The 16,832-nt window shown below is 39.9% G+C and overlaps 1 protein-coding gene across 1 annotated transcript in view; it reads left to right on the forward strand.

Annotated features, from left to right (window-relative positions):
• Positions 1–16,832, forward strand: part of cds1 (CDP-diacylglycerol synthase (phosphatidate cytidylyltransferase) 1) — a 28,970-nt gene that overhangs the window by 2,393 nt on the left and 9,745 nt on the right. The window contains exons 2-5 of the mRNA XM_084359658.1: positions 8,007–8,158; positions 12,230–12,326; positions 12,441–12,538; positions 14,294–14,433. Of these exons, the coding sequence (XP_084215784.1) occupies positions 8,007–8,158; positions 12,230–12,326; positions 12,441–12,538; positions 14,294–14,433 (487 nt within the window). The remainder of the gene's footprint in view (positions 1–8,006; positions 8,159–12,229; positions 12,327–12,440; positions 12,539–14,293; positions 14,434–16,832) is intronic.

Below are 16,832 nucleotides of genomic sequence, written 5' to 3' on the forward strand. Positions count from 1 at the left end.
CACCCAAAGACTCCGCTCAGGCATCCACCCACCGGTATTGTATGCACAGGTCTTTGAGCAATCCCACCCAGCCCACTGATTAACTGGCCTCACAGAGAAAGGAACTCGCTCACCGATACTCTGCATAATGTCTCTGAAACCGTGCCAAGGAGTTCAAAATGGCCCAGAAACTCTGCAGACCTCCTTTAAATCATACTGTATATAAGTGCTGCTGCATGCCTGCTTCACACAAGGTCACGTTTGTTGACACAATAACCCACATTTCTATATCACCTTAATACCTGAAATGTCTTTGAATTTCAGTCCAAAACCCAAAGACACTCAGTTAACTATCATCAGCTGATGTAAATCCTGTTAGGTAGGTTTGGTGGCATCATGATGGTCCTCCTTGTGCAATACACACAGCCAGGAGCCATCCAGCCTCTGACTGACAGTGTTTGGAGCTCAGTTCCCACTGAAGGCCCTCAATCTAAAAACAGACCGACTCGAGGAACTGAAATATATCGACCATATGACATCTACATGTACTTGCTCATGGTAACTGTTGACAAGCTGTGTGTGTGTGTGTTTGGTCGTTCAGGCCGATTGCAACACTTGAAGTCTCATTAGTGTCCCAACTTGTTTGTCCTCATCTCCTCCAAAGTGCAGTTTTGGTGAGCTGTGGTCCTCAGCTGTTCCAATGAAGCCCTCTCTCTCTCTTAACACAGGAGAAAGCATGACTAGACAAGCGTGTTTATATTTACAGAAGCATTAGCCTGTCTCCATTTAGGCTTTGGCTAGCTGGTTAGCATGCTAACTTCAGTATATATAATAACATCAAAACTAATTCGATCACATTCTGTTGATAATTTCAGGCAATTTTTTTTTATGTTTTCAAGAAAATGATTACATATTGCACCTTTAAACCCCCTGCTGTTGTTCCTGTCCTTTAGTTTTGGATGATCTGCTTCTCTTTGTTAACTTCTTCTCAAAGTCATGACTCAAGTGATCCCTCCGCACAACCTGACACGTTTTTGGACTATTTTAATGCTTTGAGCATTTGAGAATGGGGTCATTTATATCTTCTTGTGTTTTATTAGGTTGGCAAATGGCCACTCAGCCACAAGATAAAGGCTTGAAGTAGTAGCAGTTGAAAAAATTAGGATACACCAGCTACTGCGGGTGTCAGCCTCTGGCTTGGCTCCTGTTAAAGGATGCATTCACGTCTAGCACATTTGAAGCATTTTTTTTGGAAACCTGGGTTACTCAAAGAGAAATCCAATGTTGTCTACAAGTGGTGAAAATAGTTCAGTCATTTGAGGAAGTGACCACAGAAGGAAAGAGTTTATGGCTAAAAGGAGATGGATAATGTCACTTGGTTGGTGACTCAGGGCCAGCACTTTCTCATGTTTGGAAAGCCAAGTACAGCTAAATTAGAAACACTTGTTTTGACTTCCTGCCACCAAAATCTCTAACCTGGCAGGAATTAACTGCTTGTGAGATGTTACTTTTGTTTACAAGCCCTAGCTTGTAATCACATGATATTAGCCCATTTTTACTGCGTCACATGTTGCAGCAAAATATAATTTTTCTATAATGATTCAGACCACGGGAAACAAACTAAGTGTGATCCACCCCAAGAAACCAAAAGAATAATGTTGAGCAACACTGGATGTGCACTGCTGTCCACTCCCAAATCGTTGTGTCTGACGAACCAAGCTGTATCTCCTCTTTTTCTTCTGAAAGCATTTATGATCTGCAAACTGTCAGAGATCAAATAATGGCTAATGAAACTTTGGTTTCCTGTGTCAGATACTTTGATATGTTCTTAGTAAGAAGCAGCTTTTCAGGACAGAGCTGATAGGGTTTACACCGGGATGAGTCAGCCCTATCTGTGTCTTGTTCGGGAGGTTAAAGGATCAGTTTGTTGTGTCACACACCGTGCAGCAACACCCCAGAAGATCATGTTCACATGAGGCACACTATCTTTAGTAAGAGTAAAAAAAGAGGCTCTTATACAGCTCCACGCTCCCATATAATCACACCCTCCCTGTTTGTTTTCTCCAAGGCCAATATTTACTTTCATTAATTAGTGAGCCACGCATACAGACATACATACCCAGCAGAGTGTGTTCGACTCACATTATGACCCAGCGCTCTTTACACCACTGCTCTCCCTTCATGGTCCTGCATACTGTTGCCCAGGCAGTTAGCTGCTGCTCAAGACTCCACATGACAGTTGACCTTGGTGGGCTGTCTGCTGGCCGGCTGGCCGTCAGAAGCCTCCAGCAGTAGCACCAGTGGTGGTGGCAGTGGCAGCAGGCCGTTTAACGCTCTGCTGCTTACAGCGTCCTACTGCACAGCCCTATTTAGAAATGTCTTTGGACAGCAGAGGAGGCTTTACTCTAGATAACATAGTTTTTTCATGATTTTCAACCTCCGCTGCCCAGATAATTTATATTAATTTTGATGATCTCCTGACTTTTAATGTGTAGACCCAGCAAGAGGTCAGAATCTACATACCTCTAAACCTGATGACTGGAGGCCTTCAGTTTTTGCTGCACTTGGCGATTAACTTGAAAACCAAACAGAATTGCTTTTTCATTGTCAATTGATTATTCAGTCTGGCATCATGTGTTTTCTGTTTGGAAGTGTGGTTCTTTTTCTTCACTGAGATGTTTTTTCTGTTTTTCGATTAGAGAAAATTAGTGATGCAAGATTTAAAACAGACAGTCATATTTGTGCTTGTCACCACTTCTGTGGCCATTTTTCTTCATACATATTTCTGACTTAGACAAAGGAGGATGACATCCCCCATTCTTAATCCTCCTGACAAAGCTGGTATAAACATTGGTTTGTAAAACAGCTGTTGATTAGCATAACACCAGACGTATGCCAGCTATCATGGTATAATTCTAAGTGTTTGCAGTTGTTGGCAAGCTAAGTTTTTAAAAATTTTACATGCAAAACAGTAGTAGGCTACATTACATGCAAGTTAGCTGTGCAAAGGTTAACATGCTAACTGTATCATTACAAAAAGCTAACTGTTACATGTTAAACATTATCATTTTGGCATCCAGTAGGCGTAAACCTGAATCAGAATCCGCTTTTTTGGCCAAGTAGAGGTGAACACATACAACGAATTGGTTGTTATGCTAACATGCTAACATTGGCTTCTAGGTCAAATAGCCAAGGCAAGGTAAAGGTGAGGCTGACAGTGTTAAAAGTTGAAATGACAAAGTGAAAGTCTGAGCTGGTCAGACACTGTTCTCCACCTTTTTTCATCCATCCAACAATACTGATTTCTATTTCAGTCCCACGTAACCATCTTTGTGCCTACAGACTGTTTTATCGTCTGCAAAATGTCTCTTTTGCTTTGTGCAGCAGTTGGGTTGAAAAATGCTGCTGAAAGCTGAATGTCGCTGCTAGCAGCAGTGCTACTTCAGGTCAATGCTCGTTGGTGATTAGCCTATTAAGCCCTTGTAGGTGATCCTTTCCCCTGTGACCAGAGCCAGACACTGGTGCTGCCTGCTGGTCTGGACCGCACAGGTGCGCGTGTCTTGTTTGTTGTCGCTTTGTTTTCCTCCTCTGCTATTGACCCTTCCAGGCTAAATTAGAGCTCTCTCAAGTGAGATGAGATTAGGACTGTGGTTCCCTGCACATTTGATTTCTCTTGGTCAAGGTGAATGCCAATACACTTGGTGACTGGTTGCATCACAACTAAAGGGACCACTTTTGTGAGGTTAAGTTCTTTAGTTTTTAGGATTCATTCAGACATTTGTAGCCACGTTTTTGGTGGGACTGATGAAATTGTCGACTGTATTACCAGTTGAGGCTGCTTCAAAGAACCTGCTGCATTATAAAATTACAATACGAGTGGTGGTGTTGAAGAAGTTTATATTTTTGTCTGTGTACTGCACCAAAAATATGTTATTTTGCTATCCAAAAGCAGAACTGAGTCACCACAGTAGGTCGTATTAAACTTGTGCTTCAGGCCGCACTGTAATGTTTGTGTGCTGTTATTGTCAGTCATCCTCTTGGCATTCTGGGATAGACATGCACGAAATCAAACACACATGCTTATATTACACAACAGAACAGGAAGCAGCTCTTTATCTGCAGGGCACAGTAGCATGACTAGTTAATCTACTAACTCTGAAATGGTCTGTCTTTATATTATTAGTTCTGCCATAATGAAAGGCAAAGGGCAACGTTTCATCTGACTTGTTCCATTTCTACTGCAAACATTTTTGATCCTCATTTTAAATCAATGATCATTTTAGTTTGTTACAATCCTCTATTAAAGACGAGTCATCATTTTTGTTTCCACCCTGTGGGGAATTGTTACCATGTTATGATCGGGGATGTATTTTGAGATTAGTTAACTGTGCTTATTGGTCTTTATCACTCTTTTTAAGAATAGTTGAAGAATATTAACTTAGCTCTGATATATTAATTCTTGATAAAGAATTACCTGTTTTTACTGTGCAAAGAGCTGGGGTCTTGCTCCAGAAAGGGCCAGCTGTAGTTCTTCTCTTCTCTTTCTTCTGGGCTGTCAAAGGCTGTCTTTGTGTGGAGCTGAAGCTGCTCCTTACCTATCCTCTGACCTGATTTCCTTTACACACAAAGGTGATGGCGGAGGTGGTCCGAGCTACAAGAACAGTTATACTGCTTCTGTTTTACTGTCTCCTTACATGCACAGTGTACTTAATTTCATGCGCTGCTAGCAATGTTTTCATTTTGTATTTACTCGTTACATGTACTCAGGACTTGTTTGACCCCATAGCATAACTTGGATTGTTGCGGCACACATTTGCAGCATTGTTTGAAGTGTTTGATTGTGAAGTATTTGCACAGCGGTTAGCATACCTTACTGAATAAACAAACGATTAACAGTGTTTGACAGTTTAATTAACAAGCTTGAGTACATTCCCAGATTAGGCTGTAATACTGTAGCTCTGCATGTAACACATTTGTGTGTATGGATTAATGTGCTGACCAAATCTCAGGAATGTTTAACACTAATTGAACTGTCGACCAACTGTATGAAACCAGAGTGAGAAAGCACAGTTAGCCACCAGTCAGTGGCAGATTTAAGATTTCAGTCTGCCAGGTTATCAGCTATCAAGTTGTCATGGTAGCTGTGTTGTCGGTAAACAATTACAATAATAGTAGAAGTAGAATAATGAAAATAGCTGCTGCCGTCAAGTGATACCTGCATGTATTAGCCAACCTTCCCATCAGAGCCTGATAGTGACCTGATTGAGGATTTTGCAGCACAAATTGTGCAGAGTGTTGAATTGGCTCAAGCAATCCAGAGCCTTGTATTAACTTTTTTGATTAAAAATTGATATCAATCTGTATCAATCTGTACTACACAATAAGCCATTAGTTTTCAGTATGTTAATTTCTTACTCTTTGCTTTTTCCCAACTAAACAAAATTTAACAAAAATGTTTGCATTATTTGGTCTTCATTATAAAAGAAAATGGTTCCAGATCCCACAGTGAACTGTTTTGTCTGACCAACGGTGGTAAACCCAGAGATATCTACTTTAAAATGATATGAAATGAAATTCTCACATATTAGGAGAACATTAGAAGGACTTGCTACATAGTTTGGTTTGTTTGTAAAGATCATGGCTCGAAACGTTTTCCTCCTTCTTCCTCAGGGACACACAAGCTACATGTTCTGTTTCATGATGAGCGGAGTGAACAGTTGTTCAATCATATTTATGTGTAGCTGTTCAAATTCAGAAGCATCTATTTTGTGTGTGGTGTTCACTGTGTGCCACAAAAAAAAAAACAGGGGAACTTCTGGTCCCAGTGCAGACTTCTCTGTTTCCCTTTTTCAGTCAAGATGTGATGTTACACAGCAGATAGGACCCTGTAGCTCTCCAGTCTCCTCATTAAAACCTGAGTAGAAATCTTCAATTACACCTCTTCTCTCCTGAACTCCCAACATAAACTCAAGTGACCCCCTCTGGCTCAACCTCAGCCTGCTCCCACTTTCAGCACTTTTCCACTTAATTACAGCGTCTGACCGAGATCAGAGGCCGTATTTCTAAATGAAAAGCTCTCTGATTTAACCCTGATGCCCCCACTGACCGTATTTAGCAACGTTTGAGTAAAAGGAACCATTAAAGGGAAAAAATGTCCAGGAGCATCAGCGAGCCTCTCAAGTGCAAAAGGAAAACAATTGGTGTATGAGCTCAGGAGGAATTTCACTTGGTTGTAAAAATAGCCTCTTTTGGGCAGGAGAAGCATCTCCACTCGCTGCTTTGTTACATGATAGACCACTACTGGTGCTAACTCCAGAACAAAAGTGTTGGCCTTAACTTCTAGCATGTCACTGTGCTTACTTATTAATGATGTCAGAGTGTCCATGTCCAAACTAATGCTAAATCTGAAAATGCTTCATGTTTTCTCAGTTTTGGCCTTCTGTCGTCACTGAGTCAGCATTTGTCAAACCCAAAGTGCTGATTTCTGACTTTCATAAATATGGCAGATGTTCTCCTGCTTAGCAGCAGCAAAAAAGATGCCAAAGTTCTGTTGTCTCAACATCTTGCTGACTGTGATTGTTTATATTAGACTATCAGATAGCCAATCAAGGTTATTTTTTTATGCCAAGGGATCTTTTTTGTAATTTTATTTAGTTTGCAATGGTAATTTTAGATATCAGAAATCAAGAAAATATGTATGTATTTTTGTAATTATTTTTGGGACTGGTGTATGACCAGCAGCTTATTTACATTTTCTCCCCATTATTGTTTTTACTTTTTGTTATCAGATGCATTCGCTGAGTTGTAATTACTGTATTGCTAGCAGAGGACCTTGTTTACAGTAAATTCTGGTGGAGCAGAAACACAGCAACATTCAGGTGTGTTGGACACACAACAGATCCATGTGGAAATCTTTTATTTATTTTAGGTTGAATGAAACTTAAAGTTACACAAGCTGTGTTGTACACAATAAATGACTGATCTTAAATTATGCCATTCTATGTCACATTTAAGAAAACATGTCTGCTGTATGTTGCCAGCACATAGTAGAAACAGAGCACACATAGAGGCTGTGTGTGTGTTGACTGGGATTAAATCCAGATTAAAGATTCATTAACCCTAATAAAGATGTTTGCCTCCCGGGCAGCAGCCTGTTAACCTGTTGACACCAGGTTTAGACTTTCAGCTCAGTCAGGCTGAGCCAGTAATCCTCCAGCTTCCTGATCACATTCGAATCAAACTCTCTCCTTTTATGGACTTTTTGAATATTATTCATGTGCATTGAAATATGATGAAAGTGTGGAATATTTATGTTTACTTTAAGATATCGGTCACTAGGTAAGCATCAAACATCAAGATATATTTGGGAAGATGTGGGAGTATGTCTTATAAATTATTCTGAACATATTGTATAAGCAGTAAAGTCACGCTGACATCAAATGATGATAACTAAATTTAGAAATAGAAGAACCAGCTGTGTAACCTCAGCCTTCACACCCTCAGCTCCTCATCTTACAGATATTATGTTGGGTTAAAGTCTCTGACAGTCGTCTGGTTTTGAATCACTGTAGGCTTTCTCTGGTTCAAAAGAGGACATTTGTTACACACAAAAACAAACACACGCAGACATCCACATTCGCTTGCAGACCTACTTGAGTCCCAGCCAACCTCAGAGGACACATGCACCAGTTCTGTAGTGTCCTCCTCTCCCAGGTGAGAGACTAAACTCTGGCCTAAATAAAGCGCCGTCTGCCGAGCCCTGTGTGACTCCTCACATCAGTCTTGACTATACCGTATTTGACTACCTCAACATTTACTTGTCGTTTGCATCTGAGAAGCGCTCACAGTGTTCATCCTTTCTCTTTATAGGATGATGCAGCATCATATGCTTCTGTTATCACCTTGTGCACACTGCCCCGCTGTCTGTCTGTCTGTCTGTCTGTCTGTTTGTGTTTTCTACACAGTGAACGCTCACTATCTCAAGTCAGTATTTGAATATCTGGGTGCGTCTGTGCTTGTCCCTGCAGGAGGGTGATGGTGATGACAGGCTGGGCCTGCAAGGCGACGTGGATGGAGAATGTGACGGTGACTCCAAAGCAGACACTCCAGATGTTCCTCTCTCCACAGCAGACAACACTCCACAATACCTGAACAAAGCTCTGGAGGGCCTGCCGCCCAGGTACAGTACACTCTGCTTAAACGCAGATACTCACAAGAGATGGATGCCAACAGCTGTTCGTTCTTGAAGTGCACCCTGGTGTAGTCACTGCTTAGAGATTTCACAGGAATTACTCTGTGGCCTGATTCTGCCACTCTGCTGTGTGGTGTGATGATGGTACAAGGATCTAACATTTAGCACTTACGTAGATATTCTCAGAGGAGTCCATTTTGGCTAAACTGGCTTTGTCCAAGTTGGTATCAAGCCAGTAAAAACAGTGGCCCACTGCTGAACTGTATCTCATCATTTTCATGTTCAAACAAATAGCCTCAAATGAGATTAAGTGTATACATTACAGATGATTTTTTAACAAAATGGCGGAGTAAATCACTCATCCAGACTTTAACAAAGATTGTATTTGCATGCATGTGTGCTGGTCAGCTATGAGATTGTGCTATTTTTATAGCCAGAAACCCTAAAAGAAGCAGGAGAAGCGTGAAATCTTAGATTACAAGTAGGTCAAAAAAGCAAACTGCACAAGCTCAGTGCTCAAAGTCTTAATTTTACAGAAATGAAAAAAGAGGGTCTAATTTTACAAACCTTTAACCAAAGAAGCTTGAGGTTCAAATGTACGACAGCCATAATTTTGCTGTTACAAGCAGTTTTCCCTACATTGTTCATGAAAAGACCCTGACAGAGTGATTGATCATCTCTCCCCTATGCATGTAGGTTAATTGGACCAGAAATAGACTGGAACCTGCAGACATGTTTGAACATGGTCTTATTAATGCAGTTGGTAGTAAATTTACAGTGTACCAGAGTTCAGAAAAAATCTGTCTGTACAGTTTCTGTGCATTTGATCAGCGACTGCTGATGATTTTGTTCCCTATATCTTTTTTATTCAGAATCACAGGATTGTTTATTCATGTTTCTGACATTTAACCAACAGTCTCAATTCAGATCAGATCAGAATAAACTGAATCTGCAACAGATCAGATCAAAAAAAAAATCAGTAAGTAGCAGAAATACTGAAGCAAAGTACCTCAAAATTGTACATAAGTACAGTGCTTGAGTAAATTGTAGTTGGTTACATTCCATCACTGGTTATTCTCGACTTTGAAAGTAAGATTATTATATTTGTTCCAATATTTGGTTATGGGTCTCCTGGATTACTAATAATCTGTATCATTATCGGCCCTGAAAAAAACATATCTGTCAACCCCTACTTGTTAGGCCAAGAAAAAGTGTATGATCTTTGGGAACTCTGTCTACAACACATTCTTAACCATTTGGGCCCACTTGTTAATTCGACAAATGTATGTGTATATCTGTTTGTTCCAGTTCGGTGTCTATTTGCATATAGAGTTGGAAGTTGTCCACTTGTGAATGGATCACCAAGTATGCCCAGCCTCAATAAGGCATGTTAAGTTCCCATGTGGTGGTTAGGATTGTTTATAGATTTTAAGATAAACCCGTCAGTGGGGTTGGCAAAGGAAAAAATAATCCAGTTTCCCTGAATTGACACACCTGCGATAAGTCACTGAACCATCACATGTTGATATATTCAAGTATTTCTTATGCACCTGAATGTGAAGTACTGTTGTGCATCTGTTGTGCGAACTGTTGTTGTTACTCATGCAAATAGTATTTTGTTTGGTGGGATTTTTTGTCATGACCTTTTTAAAGATGCTCAAAAACATGTACTGCTTTATCCTATTTTTAAAGTAACCAGGAAAAGAATGATATTTTGGTGTGACATTGACAGCAAGTAGCTTTTATTAAGGAGAACTTGGCTTGGAGATATCTGCTGCATACCACAGGCACACAAAGCCTCTGGAAAAGCCTTGCCAGTTCCATCATACTTTCATGTCTGTGCTTAATGGAGACTAATCTCCATCTCCATAATCTTACATGGCATAGTTAGAAAGAGAAAGTTGAAATAAACACAACAAAGTAAAGTGTGTGAAACGCATTAAAGGCTGGAGTTAAAGCTTTACACAAACATTCATTAGTCATTAAAATAACTATTATTGCACAGTTTACATCCTTGTGGAGTGGGAACGCTTCTTGCCAATACTTCACGACTGTTACACTTGTCAATCTGTGCCAGTACAAGTCAGCAGCACCACAAATGAACGAGGCCCTGTTTGATATACAGATGAGAAGTGGTGGGTGTGACCAATGAGTGACGACCAGGTCACAGGGCTTAAAGGCTCACGGGGAGGGAAGCACTAATCCCTGCAGGCTCGAGTGCCATAGGAGCCGGTGTGCTGCAGAGAGACCTGGGGATGAACAGACTGCAGAGAGAGGGAGAAAGGGGGATGGGGGAAAGGAAGGAGAAAGGGAAGAAAAGGAAATCAGAGGGAGGAAGAAGAGAGAGATGAAGAGACACAGATCACAGATGGAGAAATGAGGAAGATGTACTAGAGATGAGGAGCAGCAGATGAACAAAAGAGCAAAATGACACCAGAGGATGAATAGATAGTCTTGAAGGTGAAGACAGGAGGAAAGGAGGTAGTTGTAACGACAGAAAGTGAGTGATGGCGGGATGGAGTCAGAGAGATAGAGATAGAGAGCGAGCCCACAGTGCCGAGTGGAAGCAGCAGCAGCCTTTTTTTCATGATGCAGCTGTTTTTCTTCTCCATTCATACAGCAGGCACCAGGCACTCTGCCCTGCTTGGCTCCTGTGCAGCTTTTCGCTGTCTCCTCTCTTTTGTTTTGCTCCCAGGCAGCAGGCAGTGCAGCAGTGTGCCTCACAGCAACACGCGCTGCATGATGTGTTGTGAAAAACACTCCGAGGACGAGGCCTCATTCCACATTTTTAGGCATGCTAGTGTGAAGGCACAGGTAGTACTGGTTTAGTTAGGTTTTCAGGATTCATTAACATTAAGCCTTCTGACTATACCGGCTCCTAATGGGCCAAATATGTGCTGGCCTTGATTGCCAAAAAATGTACTCACTCAGTGTATCGCATCGTTGGACCAGTCCACACTGGACCACCCGAGTCGTCTTGTCATGTTTGAGTCCATTTTGGTTAACGCTGTCTCTAATCTGTAGCACATCCACTCGTGTCCATATCTGTTCTGTCTCATCTGAAGTCGGCCTCGACACTGGCATAAGACCGTCCTTTTTAAGGTTGACAACCAATAAAAATTACAGCTTGTAACTATGACACCAGCAGCATGGAAAAGGGCCTGTCAGCCTACATATTGATCACTCCAAGTCCAGACAGAAATGTTTTAACAATTATAATTAATTCAATGAGTTACCATAAAAGTTTGTGCAAACAGTCATTGTTCCTAGAGGATGAATCCTAGCTATTTGCTTGATCCCCTGACTTTTTCTCCAGTGCCATCACCAGGTCAAGGTTTTCACCTAACTTGTGAAATATCTTAACTTTATGAGATGGATCAGCTCCATTTTTATGGTGGCCATTAGAGCTGCAATGATTAGTTAATCAACAAATGCAATGAGTGCATTTCCTTCATTGTGAAACATTTGCAAGACGATGTTTCTTTAGTTTGTGAATCTGAAAGTGAAAAAGTGAAAAGGGTTTCAAGAGAAAGAAAGCAGAAAGCTCTGCTCGTCATGATCTACTGTTTTAATTCTTTGGCTCTAATGTTGAATTTTATGCTTTTATACTGGAATTTCTAACTTACATATACCTTAAAGATGATATTGATATCAGATAACATGGGAAAAGGTTGATATAACATTAAGGACATAAATGTATTTTTATTTAACGATAAATATAACAAGCTTTAACACAGCGTTTGAGATAAATTATTTCTGACCATAAGTCAGAAGAGTGTGAGAAAGTGGGCTTATGTGGACACTGCAGCAGTGTATGTCAGCTCGCTCTCAGAGAGAAGAGAAAGTGAGAAAGCACAGCTGGTATCAGTGTAGATACTGTGGAAAATAAGTATTGATACAGTTTCAAATACTCAGCATTGATATTTTTGGATATTTTACACAACTGTACCATGTTCACTTTCTTTTTTTTTTTAATGAAAACTCAAGTGAAGCTTTAATGAATTAATCAAACATTCATGTAATTTTAAGGTAGTAATGTTAGATTTCTATTCTCCACAGATGGAAGAACTACTGGATACGGGGGGTTCTGTCTTTAGCCATGATTTCAGGCTTTTTCCTCATCATCTATATGGGACCTATCGCTCTAATATTAGTGGTAAGTGCATCTATCCTATGCAAAAACACTAGTGTCAGCCTGACTCTTCTGTTTGTTTCTCAGGCCTGAGCTCATTCATGTCTTATTTCTGCTCTTTCCCATCATCTGATGTAGGTTATGACCGTCCAAATCAAGTGTTTCCAAGAAATCATTACCATCGGCTACAGAGTTTACCATTCCTATGAACTGCCCTGGTTCAGGACACTAAGCTGGTAAGGAGAATGGATTTCACAGTGAGCAACAGATATATTATAGATCTATTATGAACACAGAATGGTTTAAGAGCTGGTCTCTAATAACCGCATGAATGTATAATACATGGCATTTTATGTGTATCTGAAAAAGCAGGGAGGTGCCTCTTCTGCACGAATGACATTAAAAGGTTCATCGCCTTGTGAGAGAGTCTGCAGCGAGGGGTTTCTCTTCTGCCTGCAGCTCGTCCCTCTCACTCTCTTTTTAGACAAAATTGCCAAATATGTGGAATAAGTACCTAACAACACTCAGACAAACAGCAGTGATACTATTTCTAACTCTCTGACTTTGCAGCACTTGGTGGCGCTTCGAGCTCCAGTGTTTCTCTGCTGTTAGAAGAGCAATACCTCAGAACTTTAACTTCAATATATGCTCAAATGTCACTGTAGCAGTGTGTTTTAGGTGAGTGTTTTTCTTCAGTACTCAAATGGTGCAGTAATTTGACCATTGTTTTGTTCAGAGATGCTTCAACAGGACAGTACATGTTTCAGGAATCAGAAAAGAATCAAATCTGCACCAATCCAGCTGGTCATAGTGATTTCATTATGTAGAATATTTGTATTTGTAATATTTCGGATAGGAAGTGTGTAAATATTTTAAGGAAGTTTCAATTTTGCAGAAAATTCTGGAAGATATTCGTCCTTTATTTGAAATAAAATTAATATTTGGTTAAATCCAAAAGAAATTTGACTTGAACGTTCTGTTCTCAGATGGATACAATTATATAAAGTCACTAACTTTTGCATAGTTATTGTTATTAAATCTCTGGACCTTTTTGGTAGCAACCAAACTGTGTCTGTATCACCAAGTATTTGAGCTCTGATTTATGTAACAGTATTGTCCATTTTACAGCATTTTATGTCGTTTTGTTTGTTTGTTTTTCATTTTATTTAAGTTCTTGTATCGTTGCTTGTGTTTAGACAATATTTGATATTTGAGACATTTAGCTTCTTTTTGATAAATAAAAAGCAAACTATACAGAAACTCAGGTACCATTTCACCACACGTAAAACAAAACTTAAATGATATTTAGTCCTATTTTTACATCTTGACCACAGTGGCCTGCTAAAAAAAAACCCCATGCCACCAGAGTGCTGCGTCTATATATTAATTCCAATCTGTCTTCACAGTATAATGTAATGCAAGGAGATTCAAAATACAAAACAGGCCGAGTTTCTCTTTTAAAAGTAGCTCTTAGTGATTTCTTCTGGCAGCCTCGCTCCATTTAACTCTATTGTTCCTTCAGTAAAACGCTGACTCAAGCCAGCTTCATCTGCAGGTAGTGGCTGAATATGCAACACCCACCTACCGCCTGAGTTCGCTCTTATTTCTACTTCTCCAGTGTTTTTGTTAACACGTCACCTTTGCATACACACCCACACACCCACAGTATGTCACAGCAGCACTCAGTGCAGCCAGGAGCAAAGATCACTGCCGTGTTGGAAGCAAGTGAAGGCTAATTGAAACTTGCCCCTTTCACCAAGGCCACCCGTCATAACAACACACACACACACACACACACACACACACACACACACACACACACACACACATCTGGTCAATGTACAGCAAGAAAGTACACACACATTCTCTCATACATTAACACATTTCAGACTGAAGTGAACACAGCCTGACAACAAGGCTCCATGCCAGGGAAGCACTCAAACAAACTGAGGAATAAACAAAAGCTAATTCCTTTTTTTTGTTTTGTTTAGGTACTTCCTGATTTGTGTCAACTACTTCTTCTATGGTGAAACTTTAGCAGATTACTTTGGGGCTCTGGTGCAGAGAGAGGAACCTCTGCAGTTCCTGGCTCGCTATCACCGCTTCATCTCCTTCGCTTTGTACCTCGCAGGTGGGTCCCGCCTTCAAGACAATACAACTGCTGTATCTCGCAAAACACACACACTCTTTGCCCCCACCCCTGCTTCTGCTCACGATTTCTTTAGAGGCGGATCAGATTTCACCAGACACTGCCTGTGTGTATGGTAGAGTTAAGTTACAAATAACATTGCTGGAGAGAAAATAGAGCAAAAAGAGACTTTTAAGACCTCAGGGAAACCGTATGAACTCTTGAGTTTACAAACTGATTTACAACAACATGAGCTCCTCCTTTTCTCTGGAACTTTCATTCACTGATAGGATATTTTATTGCTCTGGTAAATTGCAGCCGGATGTGCCATAAAGCCACAAACATTGAGCTGTTGCCAGTATCAAGCTACTTGTTGCTAATGATACTGTGAGTTGCATATACTTAACATTGATGCTGATTAAGTTCAACAACCACCATAGTGTTTTTAAATTTTCTGTCACACACTAATTTTCCATTCATGTCAGTACACAGTAGATCACCTAACATGAATTTGAAAGTTAATTGAGATAATCCAACCCTGACAGGCATTTTCCTGAAGAATTCAAAGTAGCATCATCATTCTGCTTTTGAAATCGGGTCAACATCAACACCTGGAAAAAACAATGCCAAGGACGAGCAACCCTTGCAAACCATCATCTGAGACAGAACAGTGATTTTAAAGCTAACAGAAGTGTAGAATTAGAATAAAGTAATAAGTTACTTAAATAAGTACAGTTGAAAATGAAACGGAAAGAGAGGCAGGAGCAACCAAAGTCCAATCTGCCAGCTAGAACTATCCCAAAACCAGAAGAACATTAAAAGCCAAGATTGAACTTGAGTCCAAAAATAGATCAACAGAACAAAGAGCATCATTCTCGACCTCGAGGGATAGAGCCGACAAACTAGAAATTGCAGTACAGAACTGCCAAAGATATGACTTAGGTCATGATGTCTGATATTATTTTAACATGTTTCGCTCAGTCGTGATTCTTTGATAACCAAAACGGTTGCTTATGTTATATGTTAATGTTAAATAAGAAAAGATTTGCTGATCTATCGTTATCAGATTATTTTATTTCTCAGTGTCAAAATCAGTATCGGCCAAAGTATCGTTTGCTTTTATTTTAGTCAGTCTGTCAGTGTTGTCATTGCATGGTGACGCACTGAACACACGTCAAACCAGTTTTCACTTTCAGCTGCATTAATACAGAATTATAACTTTGATCAAATTAAAAGCAGGCATGCAACAATGTTCACATGATTGATCGCTTAATTCAAACGACACATAAAACATCGAACACCCTAAAATTTCCTGAAAACATTGTTGTCAAATGTAAAATAGTTCTCTTTAAAGGGGCACTATGTAGTTTTGGAGAAGAGATTCAATCTCAGAAATTTTATTTTTACAATATTAATGAGGAAAAAAAGGTCCCCAGAACACTGTTTGAAGCTAGAAAGGTGGCAGGGTCCGCCAAATATAGACAAAGTAAAACAGTATGAGATTGTGTTGTCCTTTTAAGGTCAGTTTGTTTATTCAGTTTATTCAGTCATGAAATGAAGAGTTTGTATATTTAGTTTGTTTAGGCATAAAACATCAGTCAATGAAGATCTTTCTCTTCTGATTAAAGTGTCTTCCCCAAAACTACATAGTGCTCCTTCAACATTAAATAATCACAATTTATGAGTCAATTTTGGCAGTGCTAGCAGTTTATATTTTTAACAATTTTAATTTGAATGTTCTGAAATGATTCTCCTGATTCTCATCATTATAAAAAGCTGATTGAGGAAATATGTTTTAAGGGCCTTTTATCATGTGTTAGATCAAAAGTATCATAATTATATGTAACTTTGTGGATAATATGATACGATATGATGCCTATGGACCCTTAATTATTCATATATCAAATGCAGAAGTGTTGACTATAAACACACGGATCATACTGTATCAGTAGCTGTCAAATTTTTACTAGCTGCTGCTGTAACGATAGCTTTCTGTCTGCTGATCTCTTAGTGGTTAGTCTTCAGTGCAGTGAACACATTTCTTCCTGAGCGTTGCTGACTTCGTTGTCTTTCAGTTGACCCAGCCAGGCGTCAGCTGCAGTTTTAAGCCCCAAGGACATTATGAAGTAGACAGCATCTTCTCCATCTGTTGGCAGTAACGGCTCCCCTGAGAGCCCTCCCAGGTTTATGTTGACAAACCTGACACAGGAGATTTCAGCCGTCACCTCTGCTCTATTCAGATTCACGTGCCTGATTTAAAGTCGGAATCATCAAAGAATAAAATACCCCTAGACGTTTGTGTTTAAGAAAGAATTGTTCAGTCACAGGCATGCTTCACACACCTCCCCATACAGTGTACAGTAAATCAGTTGTTATATGTGATATGTGTTTTTTTAATCTAC

Source organism: Pagrus pagrus, assembly GCF_965226575.1.
Source record: "Pagrus pagrus genome assembly, chromosome: 8".
Taxonomy (NCBI): domain Eukaryota; kingdom Metazoa; phylum Chordata; class Actinopteri; order Spariformes; family Sparidae; genus Pagrus; species Pagrus pagrus.